The sequence below is a fragment of the Lepisosteus platostomus genome, chromosome 9 (genome assembly GCF_059453375.1).
Source record: "Lepisosteus platostomus isolate fLepPlt1 chromosome 9, fLepPlt1.hap1, whole genome shotgun sequence".
Classification (NCBI taxonomy): Eukaryota; Metazoa; Chordata; class Actinopteri; order Semionotiformes; family Lepisosteidae; genus Lepisosteus; species Lepisosteus platostomus.
The window spans coordinates 427,610-444,264 of record NC_142619.1 but is presented as its reverse complement, the minus strand read 5'-3'; the positions used below and the strand labels follow the sequence as shown (position 1 = coordinate 444,264).

The following is a 16,655-nucleotide window of genomic DNA, read 5'->3' as shown; positions in this document are numbered from 1 at the left end:
CTCAGATTAAAGGAGAGGAGACATATGGGTTTATTTCTGTTAATTAATCTGTATTTACCTGAGAGTAACAGACCAGGCCATCAGAACCGCAGTACAGAATCACAGGTACAAACTGCCTGAGAGAGAAACAGAAAACCGCCTTCAACAACCCCCTCCTGTCTGGGGAGAAGTGAGAGACTGTTCTGGTTCTTCAATTACTCAACGGGACCAGGAGACACACGGAAAACGGAAGAGAGAACAGTTGGAGGGGAAGAAGCCGGACAAACAGCCCTGTCGTTCCGAAGTCAAGTCGGTTTTTGGGGACCAGACTAGGCAGGACAGAGCCACACGCTCCTGTCACACCAGCACTCTCCAGCAGGGGTCACTGTGACCCGCGGTCTTTTCACACTAGTGGGCTCAGCCTGCCCTGCGGCCGGGCTCACTGGGCCAGACTGAGGATTCAGGTACTGGCCGGGCCCAGGGGGTCTCTGCTTATGCTCGGACCCTGGTGCTGAACGGTTCGGTACCAGTGTGTCTGTGTGGGCAGGGGAAGTTACTACATCTGGCACAGGACTAAAGTGTCCCCATAGTTAGCCAGGCCAAACCCAGGATAGAGGGGCTCTGTGAAGGAGGCCTGGACTCTGTGCAGGAGGGTCGCTGTGTCCCCAGAGACGCTGTAGAAGGACAGAGTTCCAGCCCTGTGGTCCACATACACCCCGATCTTGGCGCAGCGGGGCGCGGTCACGACCGATTCCACATCGCTGTGCCAGAGGGCGTACCCCTCCGCGCTGCAGGTCAGACTCCAGGACTGGGCGTTGTGCCCCAGGGCGCACTGGGGGCCCAGTCCTTTCCTGGCGATCACTCGGTAGCTGACCCCTATATCCGCCTGCCTCCCGCCCCACTCCACCTCCCAGTAGCTGCGCGTCCCGGACAGCTCGTCCTGGCACAGCAGCTGGCAGTAGGACTGGAATCTGTTGGGGTGATCGGGGTACGGCTGGAGCTCTTTCGTCGCGGTCAGTTTCCTGCTCTCCTCGGTGAGGCACAGCCTGGGGTTCACGGTGTCGGGGTCTGGCTGGAGCTCACGGGAGTCTGGGGGAGAGGAGAGGGGGCGTCACTCTGCAGTTAACTGGGGTAAAGGAGATTTCAGTCCATTGAAATGGGGTTCGAAAACTGTTCTGATTAAGCCTACAAATGGACCGAATAATCCCAGCAGGCAAAGAACAGGGCTCGTTACCGAAAAGGCTCTTGGATAAATTATTAAGTATTGTACTTTTAAAACACTCACAGTGCAAAAGCTCTGCTCTGGTCCTGGGCTCTGGAGACTGCAGACTGTAGACTAGAATTTGCTTCACTGGGGAGACAGAGACACAGAGAGAAACAGGCTTTGTAATGAGCACCTGGGAATACAATCAGGTCAGCTGATCTCTAGAAAGATGCCAGTGTGTTTCTCCTCTTACCTGTCCTGGAGATCTTGACTGATTCCTCCCTGCAGACGTCCTCCAGTCGCTCTTTCAGTCCAGAGACAGCTCTCCTCACAGCCTCAGGAGAGAAGTGGGGTCCGACAGGGATGCTGGTTGAGTCTCCAGCTCCAGGAGGGACACAGACAGACTGGAACTTCTGCAGCAGGGAGGAGAGAGAGGAGTTTCCAGTCAAACACACTGGGCTCCAGCACACATTCCTGGGGAGAAGCCAGGAGCAGCTCCATTGGAGGCTCTGTGTGAGAGACTCCCTTCTGGACTGCAGAGAGTCCCAGAGCAGTGCTGTTACCTGGAGGAAATGGATGTGATCCTCTGTGTGTGAGAGCTGGCTCAGCTCAGCGTCTCTCCTCCTCAGCTCAGCGATCTCCTGCTCCAGTTGCTCTAGGAGTCCTTCAGCTTCAATCACTATAGTCTTCTCTTGAGCTCTGATCAGCTGTGTGAGCTCAGAGCGTGTTCTCTCAATGGAGCGGATCAGCTCAGTGAAGATCCTGTCAGTGTCCTGTACTGCAGTGTGTGCAGAGCTCTGAGTGAGGAGACACACAGTGGATTATCACACAGGACAACACTCAAACTACATTCTACTGTGTGTGGTGTTTCCTCAGGGTACTGGTGTGTCCAGTGTCCAGCTGTGGGAATGTGTGTCAGTGTGTCCACTCCTCTGGTCAATACCCACTCTGAGTGAGTCCACAGCCTGTCTCAGCTCCTGCAGCTCCTTCTCCCTCTCCTGGAGTCTCTGCTGGGTTTGTCTTTGTGTCGCCCCCAGCTGCTTCTGTGGAAAATTAGTGGGGGTATTAATGTCTGAACTTTCAGGGGTTAATTACAAAAAAGAGAAAATCTCCTCATCTCCTCACAGAGCCACACAGAGGGCAGTCTGAGCTCATCTCCTCACAGGAATCACACGGAGGACAGTCTGAGCTCATCTCCTCACAGGAATCACACAGAGGACAGTCTGAGCTCATCTCCTCACAGGAATCACACAGAGGACAGTCTGAGCTCATCTCCTCACAGGAATCACACAGAGGACAGTCTGAGCTCATCTCCTCACAGGAATCACACAGAGGACAGTCTGAGCTCATCTCCTCACAGGAATCATACAGAGGACAGTCTGAGCTCATCTCCTCACAGGAATCACACAGAGGGCAGTCTGAGCTCATCTCCTCACAGAGCCACACAGAGGACAGTCTGAGCTCATCTCCTCACAGAGCCACACAGAGGACAGTCCGAGCTCATCTCCTCACAGGAATCACACAGAGGACAGTCTGAGCTCATCTCCTCACAGGAATCACACAGAGGACAGTCTGAGCTCATCTCCTCACAGAGCCACACAGAGGACAGTCTTAGCTCATCTCCTCACAGGAATCACACAGAGGACAGTCTGAGCTCATCTCCTCACAGAGCCACACAGAGGACAGTCCGAGCTCATCTCCTCATAGGAATCACACAGAGGACAATCTGAGCTCATCTCCTCACAGAGCCACACAGAGGACAGTCTGAGCTCATCTCCTCACAGGAATCACACAGAGGACAGTCTGAGCTCATCTCCTCACAGGAATCACACAGAGGACAGTCTGAGCTAATCTCCTCACAGGAATCACACAGAGGACAGAAATTTGGGTGGAGGAGCAAGAGAATTCTCCTGACTTCATTGGACATGTTTAGTGAGCTCCTAGTAAAGAGAAAAAGTCCTCACCTGTTTCTTGGTCCTCTCAGCTGCAGCTGAGACAGTATCGTGGCCTCGGTGCTTTCCCATAGTGCACAGCGAACATATAAACTCCCCATCAGTTTGGCAGAACGACTCCAGGAGTCTGATGTGATCAGGACAGACTGCTGCATCAAGTCTTTTCACAGCATCAACCAGCTTGTGTCTCCTGAAGGCAGGAGCTTCATAGTGAGGCTGGAGGTGAGTCTGACAGTAAGAGGCCAGACACACCAGACAGGACTTCACAGCTCTCACCTGTCTCCCAGTGCAGACGTCACACAGCACATCTCCAGGGCCAGCAGGACTGGGAGCAGGAGGACCACTGAGCCCTGTCTCCTTCAGTTTCTCCACCACTTCCGCCAGCATGATGTTTCTGCACAGAACAGGCCTTGGGGTGAAGGTCTGTCTGCACTGGGGGCAGCTGTAGATTCCAATCTGATCATCCAGATCCCAGCAGCTCTTAATACAGCCCACACAGTAACTGTGTCCACAGGGAAGAGACACTGGATCCTTCAAGATATCCAGGCAGACTGGACAGCTGAGCTGGTCCTGAGCCACTGAGATACTGGCTTCAGCCATTTTTACTGCACAGACACAGAGACGCAGTTTCAGTGAGGCTTCGGCAGAAACGAAAGTTAGCTGTGTGAGTCACTTCCTGTTGCTGTGCAGGCTGGGGGTGTGGTTCTGGACAGAGACCAAGCTTATTTATACAGGCTTCCCAGTGGAGAAGAGGGAGGAGATAAGATTACAGAGGTCACAATTCAGTCGTTTTCTTTCACGTTTACTTCAGGGAGGTACACAGTACTACTCATTCCAAAGGATCCCAAACTGCTTCGCACACTGGAGCAGACCCACTTCTCCCCCCATTGAAGAGCAGACACCCCTGGGAGACACACAGTGACCATCTGCACCAGTGACCCCACCTGGGAGACACACAGTGATCATTCTGCACCAGTAAGTGCACCTTGGAGACACACAGTGATCATTCTGCACCAGTAACCCCACCTGGGAGACACACAGTGATCATTCTGCACCAGTAACCCCACCTGGGAGACACACAGTGATCATTCTGCACCAGTGACCCCACCTGAGAGACACACAGTGATCATTCTGCACCAGCAGCACCACTGCACAGACACCTACTGGGGCTGTGTGCTGGAAGTACTGGATCAGAGAGAGGCGCGCCCCCTGCTGGATGAGAAAGGAAAGGGCGCAGTCTCCCAGCTTGCCAACCTGCCTATGTGCACGTGTTCTAATGGCAGAGCCTTTGAGGAAGTGTACTAAATGGCTTGTTTTACCCAGTATTAAAAAGTGGTTGTTGGTGCTGCTGTTCAGATGCAGTTGCTTTGTCGGCAGCCTCGTCAGAGAATCGCAGCAGCAGCTGAGCGCCTGCAGCTCCTCTCCAACAGCTGACGTCCCCGCGGAAGCACAGCGGCCAGTGCGGGCGAGAGATTTTAATGGCACAGTTCGCGCTGTACGGGATCATGCTATATTGATATCGACTGTCGATTGCTCCTGGCCCGGGGTTCGGGAGGGACGGGGCGGAGTCTTTTCAGCACCTTGGAGAGCGGAGGACGCGCCCTCCCCGCTCGCCGCGCGCCGTGGATGTGTAGGATATTCTCTAATGAAGACACCGCTCGCGTCTGTGCGCGGCCTGCCCACCCGTGTTCGTGTTCACGGGAGAAGCTGTGGCGTCTGTGTGGCTCGGATTCCCCTCCTCCACCAGCTCGCCGCTGCGCTGGACGTGTTTTCGGCTTCACTGGAAAGGCGGCGTGTCTGCGTGTGCGCTGGCCGTGACTTCTCAGCCCTCCGCGCGAGCAGGTGCAGCTTCGCTCGGCCGTGACGAGAGACAGCATCCGTGCGTGTGCGTGACCGGACGCCGACGGGATAAAACAGAAATACTCCAAAATTCCCCGCTGTTTACCTTTGTCTGTGTGGTGTCGGAAATCGGGGCAGGCTCCTTGTCGTGTGACGTAGTCGCGCTGCGCGGCCGCAGCTGTGTTGATCGGTACCGATCTGTCAGCGAGTCCCTGTGTCGCTTTACTGACCATTCTGCACTCTCGCCAGGGAGACTGAAGATGCTTTAGGGGTTAAACTCGGTTGGGACACCGGGCACGGATGTTCATACATTGATTTTGCTGCTATCGGTCACGCAGACCACCAGCACAGCTCCATGAGGAAACCAGACACGCAAATACCCAGATCTCCTGAGCTCCAGCACAGTTCCATGAGGAAACCAGACTAGGAAATACCCAGATCTCCTGAGCTCCAGCACAGTTCCATGAGGAAACCAGACTAGGAAATACCCAGATCTCCTGAGCTCCAGCACAGCTCCATGAGGAAACCAGACTAGGAAATACCCAGATCTCCTGAGCTCCAGCACAGCTCCATGAGGAAACCAGACTAGGAAATACCCAGATCTCCTGAGCTCCAGCACAGCTCCACGAGGAAATCAGACTAGGAAATACCCAGATCTGCAGAACCCGGACGTCGCTGTCTCTCTGCTCTTCGGTGCAGTCCTTCATTGGATTAAGCTTTTGGTTTTCAAATGCAGCATTAACAACCAATTATATTAACGGCAGAGAAAGTCTTATTGGAAGCATATTTTGACATCACAGCCTCTGTTTAATGCACAGTCGGTCGTACGCGCTCGGGACAGAAATGTTCTCTTGACCCACTTTGCTTCCCCCGGCACTAACAGCAGCGGTGATGTCACTTCCTGTCCCGCAGGTCCCGGGACATGCGGGGGCTCTGTGGCTGTGGGGCTCACCGTGGAGACAGGCGGACAGGCTGACCGCGTCCCGGGGGGGCGTTGTGAGCAGGGCGCCGATCGGGAGAACCTACTTGGCTGAGGCCGCACGGGACCGCGTGATTTTCCCTCTGACCGTGTTTCCGAGCGGGCCCAGACTCCCGGGATGCTAGCCAGGAAGGGTCTGCTGCCGGAGGAGTTCCTCCTGACCCGGCTGGCGGAGGAAACGGGCCAGCCCAGTCGATACCGGTCCAAGACACAGAGAGCCCGCTTCATCACGAAGGGAGGGTCCTGCAATGTGGCCCACAAGAACATCAGGGAGCAGGTGAGCGCAGCGCAGGGGCAGGGCAGGGTGATTACATCACGGGGGCGTGACATCAGCGCGCGGCGGCGGGGTGACGTCACCAGCCGGTCAGTGAGCGCGCTCTCTGTCTCAGGGCCGCTTCCTGCAGGATGTCTTCACCACCATGGTGGACCTGAAGTGGCAGCACTCTCTGCTCATCTTCACCTCCGCCTTCCTCTGCTCCTGGATGCTGTTCGCCATGGTCTGGTGGCTGATTGCCTTCGGACACGGAGACCTGGAGCCCCGGGAGGAGGGCTGGCCGGGTCCTGCGCCCTGCGTCACGGCCATCCACTCCTTCACCTCCGCCTTCCTGTTCTCCATCGAGGTCCAGGTCAGTGTGTCTGTATGAACCCCTCTCTCTCTCAGTGCAGTGTTCATGTACTGGAGTGTCCAGTCAGTGTGTCTGTATGAACCCCTCTCTCTCTCAGTGCAGTGTTCATGTACTGGAGTGTCCAGTCAGTGTGTCTGTATTAACCCCTCTCTCTCAGTGCAGTGTTCATGTACTGGAGTGTCCAGTCAGTGTGTGTGTATTAACCCCTCTCTCTCTCAGTGCAGTGTTAATGTACTGGAGTGTCCAGTCAGTGTGTCTGTATGAACCCCTCTCTCTCTCAGTGCAGTGTTCATGTACTGGAGTGTCCAGTCAGTGTGTGTGTATTAACCCCTCTCTCTCTCAGTGCAGTGTTCATGTACTGGAGTGTCCAGTCAGTGTGTCTGTATGAACCCCTCTCTCTCTCAGTGCAGTGTTCATGTACTGGAGTGTCCAGTCAGTGTGTCTGTATTAACCCCTCTCTCTCAGTGCAGTGTTCATGTACTGGAGTGTCCAGTCAGTGTGTCTGTATGAACCCCTCTCTCTCTCAGTGCAGTGTTCATGTACTGGAGTGTCCAGTCAGTGTGTCTGTATTAACCCCTCTCTCTCAGTGCAGTGTTCATGTACTGGAGTGTCCAGTCAGTGTGTCTGTATGAACCCCTCTCTCTCTCAGTGCAGTGTTCATGTACTGGAGTGTCCAGTCAGTGTGTCTGTATTAACCCCTCTCTCTCAGTGCAGTGTTCATGTACTGGAGTGTCCAGTCAGTGTGTGTGTATTAACCCCTCTCTCTCTCAGTGCAGTGTTAATGTACTGGAGTGTCCAGTCAGTGTGTCTGTATTAACCCCTCTCTCTCTCAGTGCAGTGTTCATGTACTGGAGTGTCCAGTCAGTGTGTCTGTATGAACCCCTCTCTCTCTCAGTGCAGTGTTCATGTACTGGAGTGTCCAGTCAGTGTGTGTGTATTAACCCCCCTCTCTCTCAGTGCAGTGTTCATGTACTGGAGTGTCCAGTCAGTGTGTCTGTATTAATGGTCAGTGTCACTGTTAGGGGACTGTAGTGTCCAGTCACTCAGTGTGAGTGTGCTGTTGTGTCCAGTCTGCCAGTGTGAGCGTGCTTTTGTGTCGGTCAGTGTGAGTGTGCTGGAGTGTGCTGTGCTCAGTGGGAGTGTGCTGTGGTCAGTGGGAGTGTGCTGTGCTCAGTGGGAGTGTGCTGGAGTGTGCTGTGGTCAGTGGGAGTGTGCTGTGGTCAGTGGGAGTGTGCTGTGCTCAGTGGGAGGGTGCTGTGGTCAGTGGGAGGGTGCTGTGGTCAGTGGGAGTGTGCTGTGGTCAGTGGGAGTGTGCTGTGCTCAGTGGGAGGGTGCTGTGCTCAGTGGGAGTGTGCTGTGCTCAGTGGGAGTGTGCTGTGGTCAGTGGGAGTGTGCTGTGGTCAGTGGGAGTGTGCTGTGGTCAGTGGGAGGGTGCTGGAGTGTGCTGTGGTCAGTGGGAGTGTGCTGTGGTCAGTGGGAGTGTGCTGTGGTCAGTGGGAGGGTGCTGGAGTGTGCTGTGGTCAGTGGGAGGGTGCTGGAGTGTGCTGTGGTCAGTGGGAGTGTGCTGTGGTCAGTGGGAGGGTGCTGTGGTCAGTGGGAGGGTGCTGTGGTCAGTGGGAGGGTGCTGTGGTCACTCCCCTCTGTCTCGCAGGTGACCATTGGGTTCGGGGGCCGGATGGTGACGGAGGAGTGTCCTCTGGCCATCACTGTGCTGATAGTCCAGAACATCGTGGGCCTGATCGTCAACGCGGTGATGCTGGGCTGCATCTTCATGAAGACGGCGCAGGCCAACCGCCGCGCGGAGACCATCATCTTCAGCCGCACCGCCGTGGTCGCGCTGCGCAACGGCCGCCCGGCGCTCATGTTCCGGGTGGGCGACCTGCGCAAGAGCATGATCATCTCTGCCACCATCCAGATGCAGGTGAGCCGCCGGGCGGGTGAGGACAGGTGAGGGCAGGTGAGGACAGGTGAGGACAGGTGAGGGCAGGTGAGGACAGGTGATCCGCCGGGCAGGTGAGGACAGGTGAGGACAGGTGAGGGCAGGTGAGCCGGCGGGCGGGTGAGGACAGGTGAGGACAGGTGAGGACAGGTGAGCCGGCGGGCGGGTGAGGACAGGTGAGGACAGGTGAGGGCAGGTGAGGACAGGTGAGGACCCCGCAGGCATGATGCAGACTCCGGCTGTGGCCATTCCCTCTGCAGAACCCTGCGGTCTGACAGGTTACACGTCCCCTCTGCTCACGGGCGGCGCTTGAGTGGACTGAGAAGAGGTGGGGGGTGATGTGAGGAAGCACTTGGAGGCTTGGTTGGACTGTGTGTCTGTCCATCTGTGTGTCTGTGTGTCTCTTCGTCTGTGTGACTGGTCTGTCTATCTGTGCGACTGTGTGTTTTTAATCTGTATGTCTCATCTGCGTGTTTCTGTGTCTGTCCCTCTGTGTGTCTGTCCCTCTGTCCCTCTGTGTGTTTCTCTGTCTTTCACAGGTTAATCTTTCTACCAATGTGTCTGTCTCTCTCTGTGTCTCTCTCTGTCCTCCTCCCGCCTGCGCCCAGGTGATTCGGCGGATGGTGTCGAAGGAGGGGGAGGTGATCCCAGTGTCCCAGCTGGATATCCAGGTGGAGAATCCGCTGCGCAGTAACGGGATCTTCCTGGTCTCTCCTCTCATCATCAGCCACACCATCGACCGCTCCAGCCCCCTGTACGAGCTGTCGGCACAGTCCCTGAGCACGGAGGACATCGAGGTGATCGTCATCCTGGAGGGTGAGCGAGCCGCACTGACCACATGACTGGACACTGCAGAGCCTGAACACTGAGCACTGGCTTACTTACTGGACAGTACAGAACCTGAACACTGAGCACTGGCTTACTGACTGGACACTACAGAGCCTGAACACTGATTGGACACTACAGAGCCTGAACACTGAGCACTGGCTTACTTTCTGGACAGTACAGAACCTGAACACTGAGCACTGGCTTACTGACTGGACACTACAGAGCCTGAACACTGATTGGACACCACAGAGCCTGAACACTGAGCACTGGCTTACTGACTGGACAGTACAGAACCTGAACACTGAGCACTGGCTTACTGACTGGACACTACAGTACCTGAACACTGATTGGACACTACAGAGCCTGAACACTGAGCACTGGTTTACTGAGACTGGACACTACAGTACCTGAACGCTGATTGGACACTACAGAGCCTGAACACTGAGCACTTGTTTGCTGAGACTGGACACTATGGAACCTGAACACAGTACTAATTGCTTGATTAATTGCCAGGTGTGGTGGAAACCACAGGGATAACGACCCAGGCGCGCACCTCCTACCTTCCTGATGAGATCCTCTGGGGGCGGCGCTTTGTTCCTATAGTAACGGAGGAGGACGGGCGCTACTCGGTGGATTACTCCAAGTTCGGGAACACGGTCCCGGTCCGGATGTCCCCACTCAGTGCCAAGGAGCTGGACCAGAACAGGGGAGAGGCAGGGGGCGGGCACAGACTGGGAGGGGAGGAGCCGGGGCACATCCAGGACTGGGGATTGGTCAGGGCCGGAAGGGGAGGGTTCAGGAGAGGGGGCCGGGCCCACGATAGCTCCGCCCCTTGGTCTTCATCCTTCTCCTACTACTGTCGGAGGGAGGGAGGAGTGGAGGGAGAGGGGGAGAGGGGGAGAGAGGGCAGGAAGGGCAGGAAGGGGCAGAGAGCAGTGACGCTGGAGGAGATAGGGAGGGAGATCGAGGAGGAGGAGGAAGATGAGAGTGTGTGAGAGCCTGTTGACCTCTCTCTGCTCCCTGTCCTGCTGGCTGTGTTAATAACTGTGGGGCTCTCTGCTGTTACTTCTTCTGTTCTCACTGTGTCTCCTGTCCTGCTTAACACTGAGAGGTTCTGCTCTATCTTATTGTTTCCCATCCCTCTGAAGTGAAAATAATATATGGCATATGTATGTATTTCAGATTAATCTTATTTATGATGTCATTAGGGCTGGAGAGCAGAGACATGTCTCAGAGAGGAAATACTGGGTTATCTGCTGCCCTGGTGCTCAGACAGGAAACCCTGTGATAAATTCTCATTGTCTGACACAGAAGAAGGTTCAGTGACACTCTGTTTGTTGGGCCTGTGTGTGAGTGTGTGTGTGTTCAGTCTTGACGGTGCTCAGTGACTCTCAGTGTGCTGGCCTGTGTGAGAGTGTGCGTGTTCAGTCCTGACGGTGCTCAGTGACTCAGTGTTCAGAGCTGGTGTGTGAGTGCGCTGGTGTTATTGCTGTATACTGTCTGCCTATGGCTCTGTTCTGGGGTGGCTTCAGTAAATCTCTTTTGAAAGAAACAGCACAGTAGCTCAGATTCTTCTGTCTGAGGAGGGGACTCCACTGCCTGTGTCCCCTCGAGCACTGAAGGGCTGGGCGCTGACTGGGCCAGCCTGAGGGAAGTGCTCACTGAGACAGAGATTCCTCACTGATTGCACTTACTGTACCGAGCAGTCTTCTTCCCGAAATATCCCACAGAATATGGGTCTTCTACTGGTGGAGCAGACCCACTTCTCCCCCACTGAAAAGCAGACACTCCTGGGAGACACACAGTGATCATTCTGCACCAGTAACCCGACCTGGGAGACACACAGTGATCATTCTGCACCAGTGACCCCACCTGGGAGACACACAGTGATCATTCTGCACCAGTAACCCGACCTGGGAGACACACAGTGATCATTCTGCACCAGTGACCCCACCTGGGAGACACACAGTGATCATTCTGCACCAGTGACCCCACCTGGGAGACACACAGTGATCATTCTGCACCAGTAGCCCCACCTGGGAGACACACAGTGATCATTCTGCACCAGTGACCCCACCTGGGAGACACACAGTGATCATTCTGCACCAGTAGCCCCACCTGGGAGACACACAGTGATCATTCTGCACCAGTCACCCGACTTGGGAGACACACAGTGATCATTCTGCACCAGTGATCCCACCTGGGAGACACAATGATCATTCTGCACCAGTAACCCGAACTGGGAGACACACAGTGATCATTCTGCACCAGAAAGCAACTTCACTGCACACAGCTCAGGGGGAGGAGAGAGAAACTGCTGCACCAGGGGGTTAAGGGAACGTGAGGGAGTCCAGACTGTACAGAGACCAGAGTGGCATTTAGCAGCTCTTGCAAACAGACGTGTGATTTCAAATGTCCAAATAAGATATCAACGTCTTATCCAAAAGGAAAAGCATTACCAGCACAGTGCAGCACAGCACAGTACTCCTACAGCACAGTGCATCCCCTCACTCTACTGCAACATTAGCTTGGAAACTCATTCCGCGTGGAATGGCGCCACCTACTGGACCAGCACGATAACAGCAGCTGCCTGGCTTTCCTTGGCCAGTCTTCCTATCCAGTAGTGATGATAAGAAGAATACGGAGTATTTATACTTTTGTCTACTTTATTTTCCTGTTGGCACAGTTTGCCTCTGCAGTCTGCATCTGTGTCAGCTTGTTGTCGCCTCTCTGTCTGTGCATACAAAGCGGCCGGAACCATGTGCGCGGCCGCTGTTTCCAGCCGGACACGGCGGGGACGCACAGCGGGCGGACCAGCGAAAGAAAAGAAGCTGAGGTGAGAATTATTGTTGCTGTTTTATATATTTACTAAGATTTCTTCAGATAAGATCGACACTTCATATATAAGACTAGGGTGGAGATGAGATCTTTTTCATTCTGAGCGGCTGGGACATGTTGCTGGGAGATGTGCTGCGGTCGCACTGCAGGTGTGTTTCCTTCCGTGCAGCTCACACCCCAGTCTCACACGCCCGGGTAACCACATGGCGTGGCCTCCGCGACACTCCCACACCGAGTGTCCGAGGGAGCAGCAAGTGACCCCGGGGCGCTCAGGTGGGCGACAGGTCCTCTTCAGCCAGCCTGTCTTGTGCGGAGCTCAGGGACTGTACGCTGTTGTGTCTCGCTTGTAGTCATTGTAGCTGTGTGTCGGTGTGACAGTGTGGTTGTGTATCAGTATATCGGTGAATGCGACAGTGTGGTTGTGTATCAGTATATCGGTGAATGTGACAGTGTGGTTGTGTATCAGTATATCGGTGAATGTGACAGTGTGGTTTTGTATCAGTATATCGGTGAATGTGACAGTGTGGTTGTGTATCAGTATATCGGTGAATGTGACAGTGTGGTTTTGTATCAGTATATCGGTGAATGTGACAGTGTGGTTGTGTATCAGTATATCAGTGAATGTGACAGTGTGGTTGTGTATCAGTATATCAGTGAATGTGACAGTGTGGTTGTGTATCAGATTATCAGTGAATGTGACAGTGTGGTTGTGTATCAGTATATCAGTGAATGTGACAGTGTGGTTGTGTATCAGTATATCAGTGAATGTGACAGTGTGGTTGTGTATCGGTGTATCACTGTATCAGTATAGTATCATAACGTGCTTGTGGACTGTGGACCAACGTAACAGTTATTCTGTAATAATACTGCTCTCCTGCAGAAGGTCAGTGTCCTCGCACATCTGTTCATTCCTCGAAACCTTAATAATCTGCATGTTCGTATTTGCTTTCCAGGGGATCTCACAAGAAAGCGAACAGGTCAGTCCTGCGTGAAAACTGGGCAGACAGTGAGAGGAGGACACAGAATCTCAGGCCATGTGGATCCTTCAGTACTGTCATCAGCCCTGAGACAGGGACTCGATACAAGCCTGAGTCTACAGTGCTGCACTGAGTGAGCCAGTACAGACTGGATTCACCCCTGCAGGGAGAGAGAATTCTTACCGACTCTACCAGACAGATGGCAGATTGGCATCACCTGGGCATCGGGCGCCGGCAGCAGATGCCTGGACTTGTGGCTCCTCTTGCATCGGGCTGGATTATCGTGACACCGCCTCTCCAGCAGGGCCAAGGGTCTCCCGGTGGTCGAGTCTCGGCTGGCAGGCAGGTCCTTCAGGGCTTGGTGAGGGAGGACCAGAGCAGCAGGGCAGCTGCCTGAGGATATTGGATCACAGGGCAGGTTCGCTGCCCGGTCACTGCGGGTTAGCAGAGACGCTCCAGGAGCCCAGACAGCCCAGATGGACGCCAGTGTGGTTCGGGTGAAGGTGGAGCCCCAGGAACCGGAGGAGGAGGAGGAGGAAGAGGACGAAGAGGTGCTGCGAGGGGCCATGAAGGAGGAGGTGGCGACGGACTATGCCGACCTGAACATCGTACAGATCAAGCAGGAGAGAGAGGAGGAGGAGGAGGGAGGAGGAGGAAGGCGAGGCGCTGGGCTGCCCTCCAGCGTCCTCGGTGGCCCGTTTCCGTGCCTGGAGTGCGGGAAGGCCTTCGCCCAGCCGGCCGGCCTGAGGAACCACCGGCGGATCCACTCCGGGGAGAAGCCCTTCCCCTGCGCCGACTGCGGCAAGCGCTTCCGCCGCGCCTACGACCTCAAGGTGCACCAGCGCGTCCACACGGGCGCCCGGCCCTACCGCTGCCCGCAGTGCCCGGCCGCCTTCAACCAGCTCAACAACCTGAAGCGGCACCGGCAGGGCCACGCCGGCTACAAGGGCTTCTCCTGCGCCGCCTGCGGGAAGCGCTTCTCTCGCGCCAGCGGCCTGCAGGCGCACCAGCGCGTCCACACGGGCGCCAGGCCCTACCAGTGCGCCGAGTGCGGCAAGCGCCTCCGCTCCGTCCAGGGCATCACCTACCACCGGCTCGCGCACCGGCGCCGGCGCGTCCACCACTGCCCGCGGTGCGGCCGCGGCTTCGTGCGCCCCTTCTACCTGCAGCGCCACCAGGAGGCGCACTGCGGCGCCGCGCCCCGGGCCTGCCCCCGCCGCTTCAGCGAGCCCCGCCCCTTCCGGGAGCACCCCAAGACCCACCGGGCCGGGAGGGGGGGCCGGCGGGGCGGGCCGGCGGGGGGGAGGAGTCCAGAGATGCCGGACATTGGGGCAGCTCCTGACGCGGAGATGACGCCAGAAACGGGGGAGACGCCGGAGACAAAGATGATGCCAGAAACTGGGGAGACGCCGGAGACGGAGATGATGCCAGAAACTGGGAGACGCCGGAGACGGAGATGATGCCAGAAACTGTGGAGACGCAGGAGACGGAGATGACGCCAGAAACGGGGGAAACGCCGGAGACAAAGATGATGCTAGAAACTGGGGAGACGCCGGAGACGGAGATGATGCCAGAAACTGGGAGACGCCGGAGACGGAGATGATGCCAGAAACTGTGGAGACGCAGGAGACGGAGATGACGCCGGAAACTGTGGAGACGCCGGAGACGGAGATGATGCCAGAAACTGGGGAGACGCTGGAGACGGAGATGAGGCCAAAAACTGGGGAGACGCCAGAGACGGAGATGAGGCCAGAAACTGGGGAGACGCCAGAGACGGAGATGACGCCAGAAACTGGGGAGACGCCGGAGACGGAGATGAGGCCAGAAACTGGGGAGACGCCAGAGACGGAGATGAGGCCAGAAATGGGGGAGACGCCGGAGACGGAGATGAGGCCAGAAACTGGGAGACGCCGGAGACGGAGATGAGGCCAGAAACTGGGGAGACGCCGGAGACGTCGATAAGGCCAGAAACTGGGGAGACGCCGGAGACGGAGATGACGCCAGAAACTTGGAGACGCCGGAGACGGAGATGACGCCGGAAACTGGGGAGACGCCGGAGATGGAGATGATGCCAGAAACTGGGAGACGCCGGAGACGGAGATGAGGCCAGAAACTGGGGAGACGCCGGAGACGGAGATGATGCCAGAAACTGTGGAGACGCCTGAGACGGAGATGAGGCCAGAAACGGGGGAGACGCCGGAGACGGAGATGACCCCAGAAACGGGGGAGACGCCGGAGACGGAGATGACCCCAGAAACGGGGGAGACGCCAGAGGCAGAGATCACTTTCACTTCAGTGTCTCCAGAGACACAGACCAGCAGTGCAGTGAGGGGGCTGAGCCTGGACATGGAGAGGACTTCAGGGACAGAGCTGAGCGGGACGACGGAGGTGACTAAGTGACAGAGGGGACTCCAAGAGGACCAGTACAGTTTCAGAGGGCCCTGAGGAGAACGTGCCCAGCGCCAGAGAGACGGGCGTGTCAGGGAGGCCCCAGTGAGGGGAGACTCCATTCCGGAGCACAGAGAGGAGAAGCAGCCTCCTTCAGCGACAGGAGTGACTCAGGTGAGTAAGACCAGTGACGAGACGGAGAGGGAAAGGAGACCCCCAGGAGAGAGGAGACCCTGGAACAGTGGAACAGGGGGGTCGGCCCAGACTGGGACACGCCCCCACCCCCTCGTGGACAGGACTCTCACGGTCGGGGCTGCCCTGTGAGCACTGGACCAGCCCGGCCCCTGTGTTCCGGACGGGCTGTGTATCAGCCCAGGCGGCGCTGTACAGGGTTGCTACTGTGTTTGTGAATAAAGTCTCATTATTATTTACCTGAAAGCAGATTTACTGTCCCATAGAACTCATTCCTTCACACGAGGACGGCCGCTATCGTTAGAAGTACTGCGTTGTAATAATAATAATAATAATAATAAAAATAATAATAATTGCTTACACTTTTATAGCGCTTTTCTGGACACTCCACTCAAAGTGCTGTACAGGTAATGGGGATCCCCTCCACCCCCACCAGTGTGCAGCCCCACCTGGATGATGCGACGGCAGCCATAGTGCGCCAGAACACTCACCACACATCAGCTCTCAGTGGGGAGGATAGCAGAGTGATGTAGCCAGTTCAGAGATGGGGATTGTTAGGAGGCCATGATTGATAACAGCCGATGGGGAAATTTGGCCAGGATGCCGGGGTTACACCCCTACTCTTTTCGAGAAACACCCTGGGATTTTTAATGACTACAGAGAGTCAGGACCTCGGTTTTACGTCTCATCCGAAGGACGGCGCCTGTTTACAGTGTAGTGTCCCCGTCACTACACTGGGGCATTAGGACCCACATGGACTGCAGGGTGAGCGCCCCCTACTGGCCCCACTAACACCTCTCCCAGCAGCAACCTTAGTTTTTCCCAGGAGGTCTCCCATCCAGGTACTGACCAGGCTCACACCTGCTGAGCTTCAGTGGGCTGCCAGTTGTGAGTTGCAGGGTGATATGGCTGCT

The 16,655-nt window shown here is 55.9% G+C and overlaps 3 protein-coding genes across 8 annotated transcripts; 2 read left to right on the top strand and 1 right to left on the bottom strand.

Moving 5' to 3' along the window:
- Positions 1-29: 29 nt before the first annotated feature.
- LOC148654220 (E3 ubiquitin-protein ligase TRIM16-like) lies at positions 30-4,053 on the bottom strand. Its single transcript, XM_088646187.1, has 6 exons — positions 3,148-4,053; positions 2,131-2,226; positions 1,747-1,980; positions 1,437-1,596; positions 1,265-1,330; positions 30-1,068 (listed from the first exon to the last, which is right to left on the bottom strand). Exons 1-6 carry the CDS (start codon positions 3,733-3,735, stop codon positions 536-538), a joined length of 1,677 nt encoding a protein of 558 aa, XP_088502313.1. The 5' UTR covers positions 3,736-4,053; the 3' UTR covers positions 30-535.
- Positions 4,054-4,363: 310 nt separating this feature from the next.
- On the top strand, positions 4,364-10,898 carry kcnj11l (potassium inwardly rectifying channel subfamily J member 11, like). 4 transcript variants are annotated; one of them, XM_088646199.1, is made up of 6 exons: positions 4,364-4,630; positions 5,887-6,230; positions 6,343-6,579; positions 8,231-8,500; positions 9,127-9,334; positions 9,860-10,898. In XM_088646199.1, the coding sequence occupies exons 2-6, from the start codon at positions 6,072-6,074 to the stop codon at positions 10,339-10,341; spliced, it is 1,356 nt and encodes a 451-aa protein (XP_088502325.1). In that variant the 5' UTR covers positions 4,364-4,630; positions 5,887-6,071; the 3' UTR covers positions 10,342-10,898. The 4 variants fall into 4 exon arrangements, with proteins under 4 accessions (XP_088502325.1, XP_088502323.1, XP_088502324.1 ...); XM_088646197.1 differs by having other exon boundaries at positions 4,364-4,977; XM_088646198.1 differs by having other exon boundaries at positions 4,364-5,020.
- A 480-nt stretch (positions 10,899-11,378) lies between these two features.
- Positions 11,379-15,980, top strand: LOC148654218 (uncharacterized). 3 transcript variants are annotated; one of them, XM_088646211.1, is made up of 2 exons: positions 11,379-12,182; positions 13,138-15,980. In XM_088646211.1, the coding sequence occupies exon 2, from the start codon at positions 13,638-13,640 to the stop codon at positions 14,619-14,621; it is 984 nt and encodes a 327-aa protein (XP_088502337.1). In that variant the 5' UTR covers positions 11,379-12,182; positions 13,138-13,637; the 3' UTR covers positions 14,622-15,980. The 3 variants fall into 3 exon arrangements, with proteins under 3 accessions (XP_088502337.1, XP_088502340.1, XP_088502339.1); XM_088646214.1 differs by lacking the exon at positions 11,379-12,182 and adding an exon at positions 12,191-12,333; XM_088646213.1 differs by lacking the exon at positions 11,379-12,182 and adding an exon at positions 12,326-12,457.
- Positions 15,981-16,655: the final 675 nt, after the last annotated feature.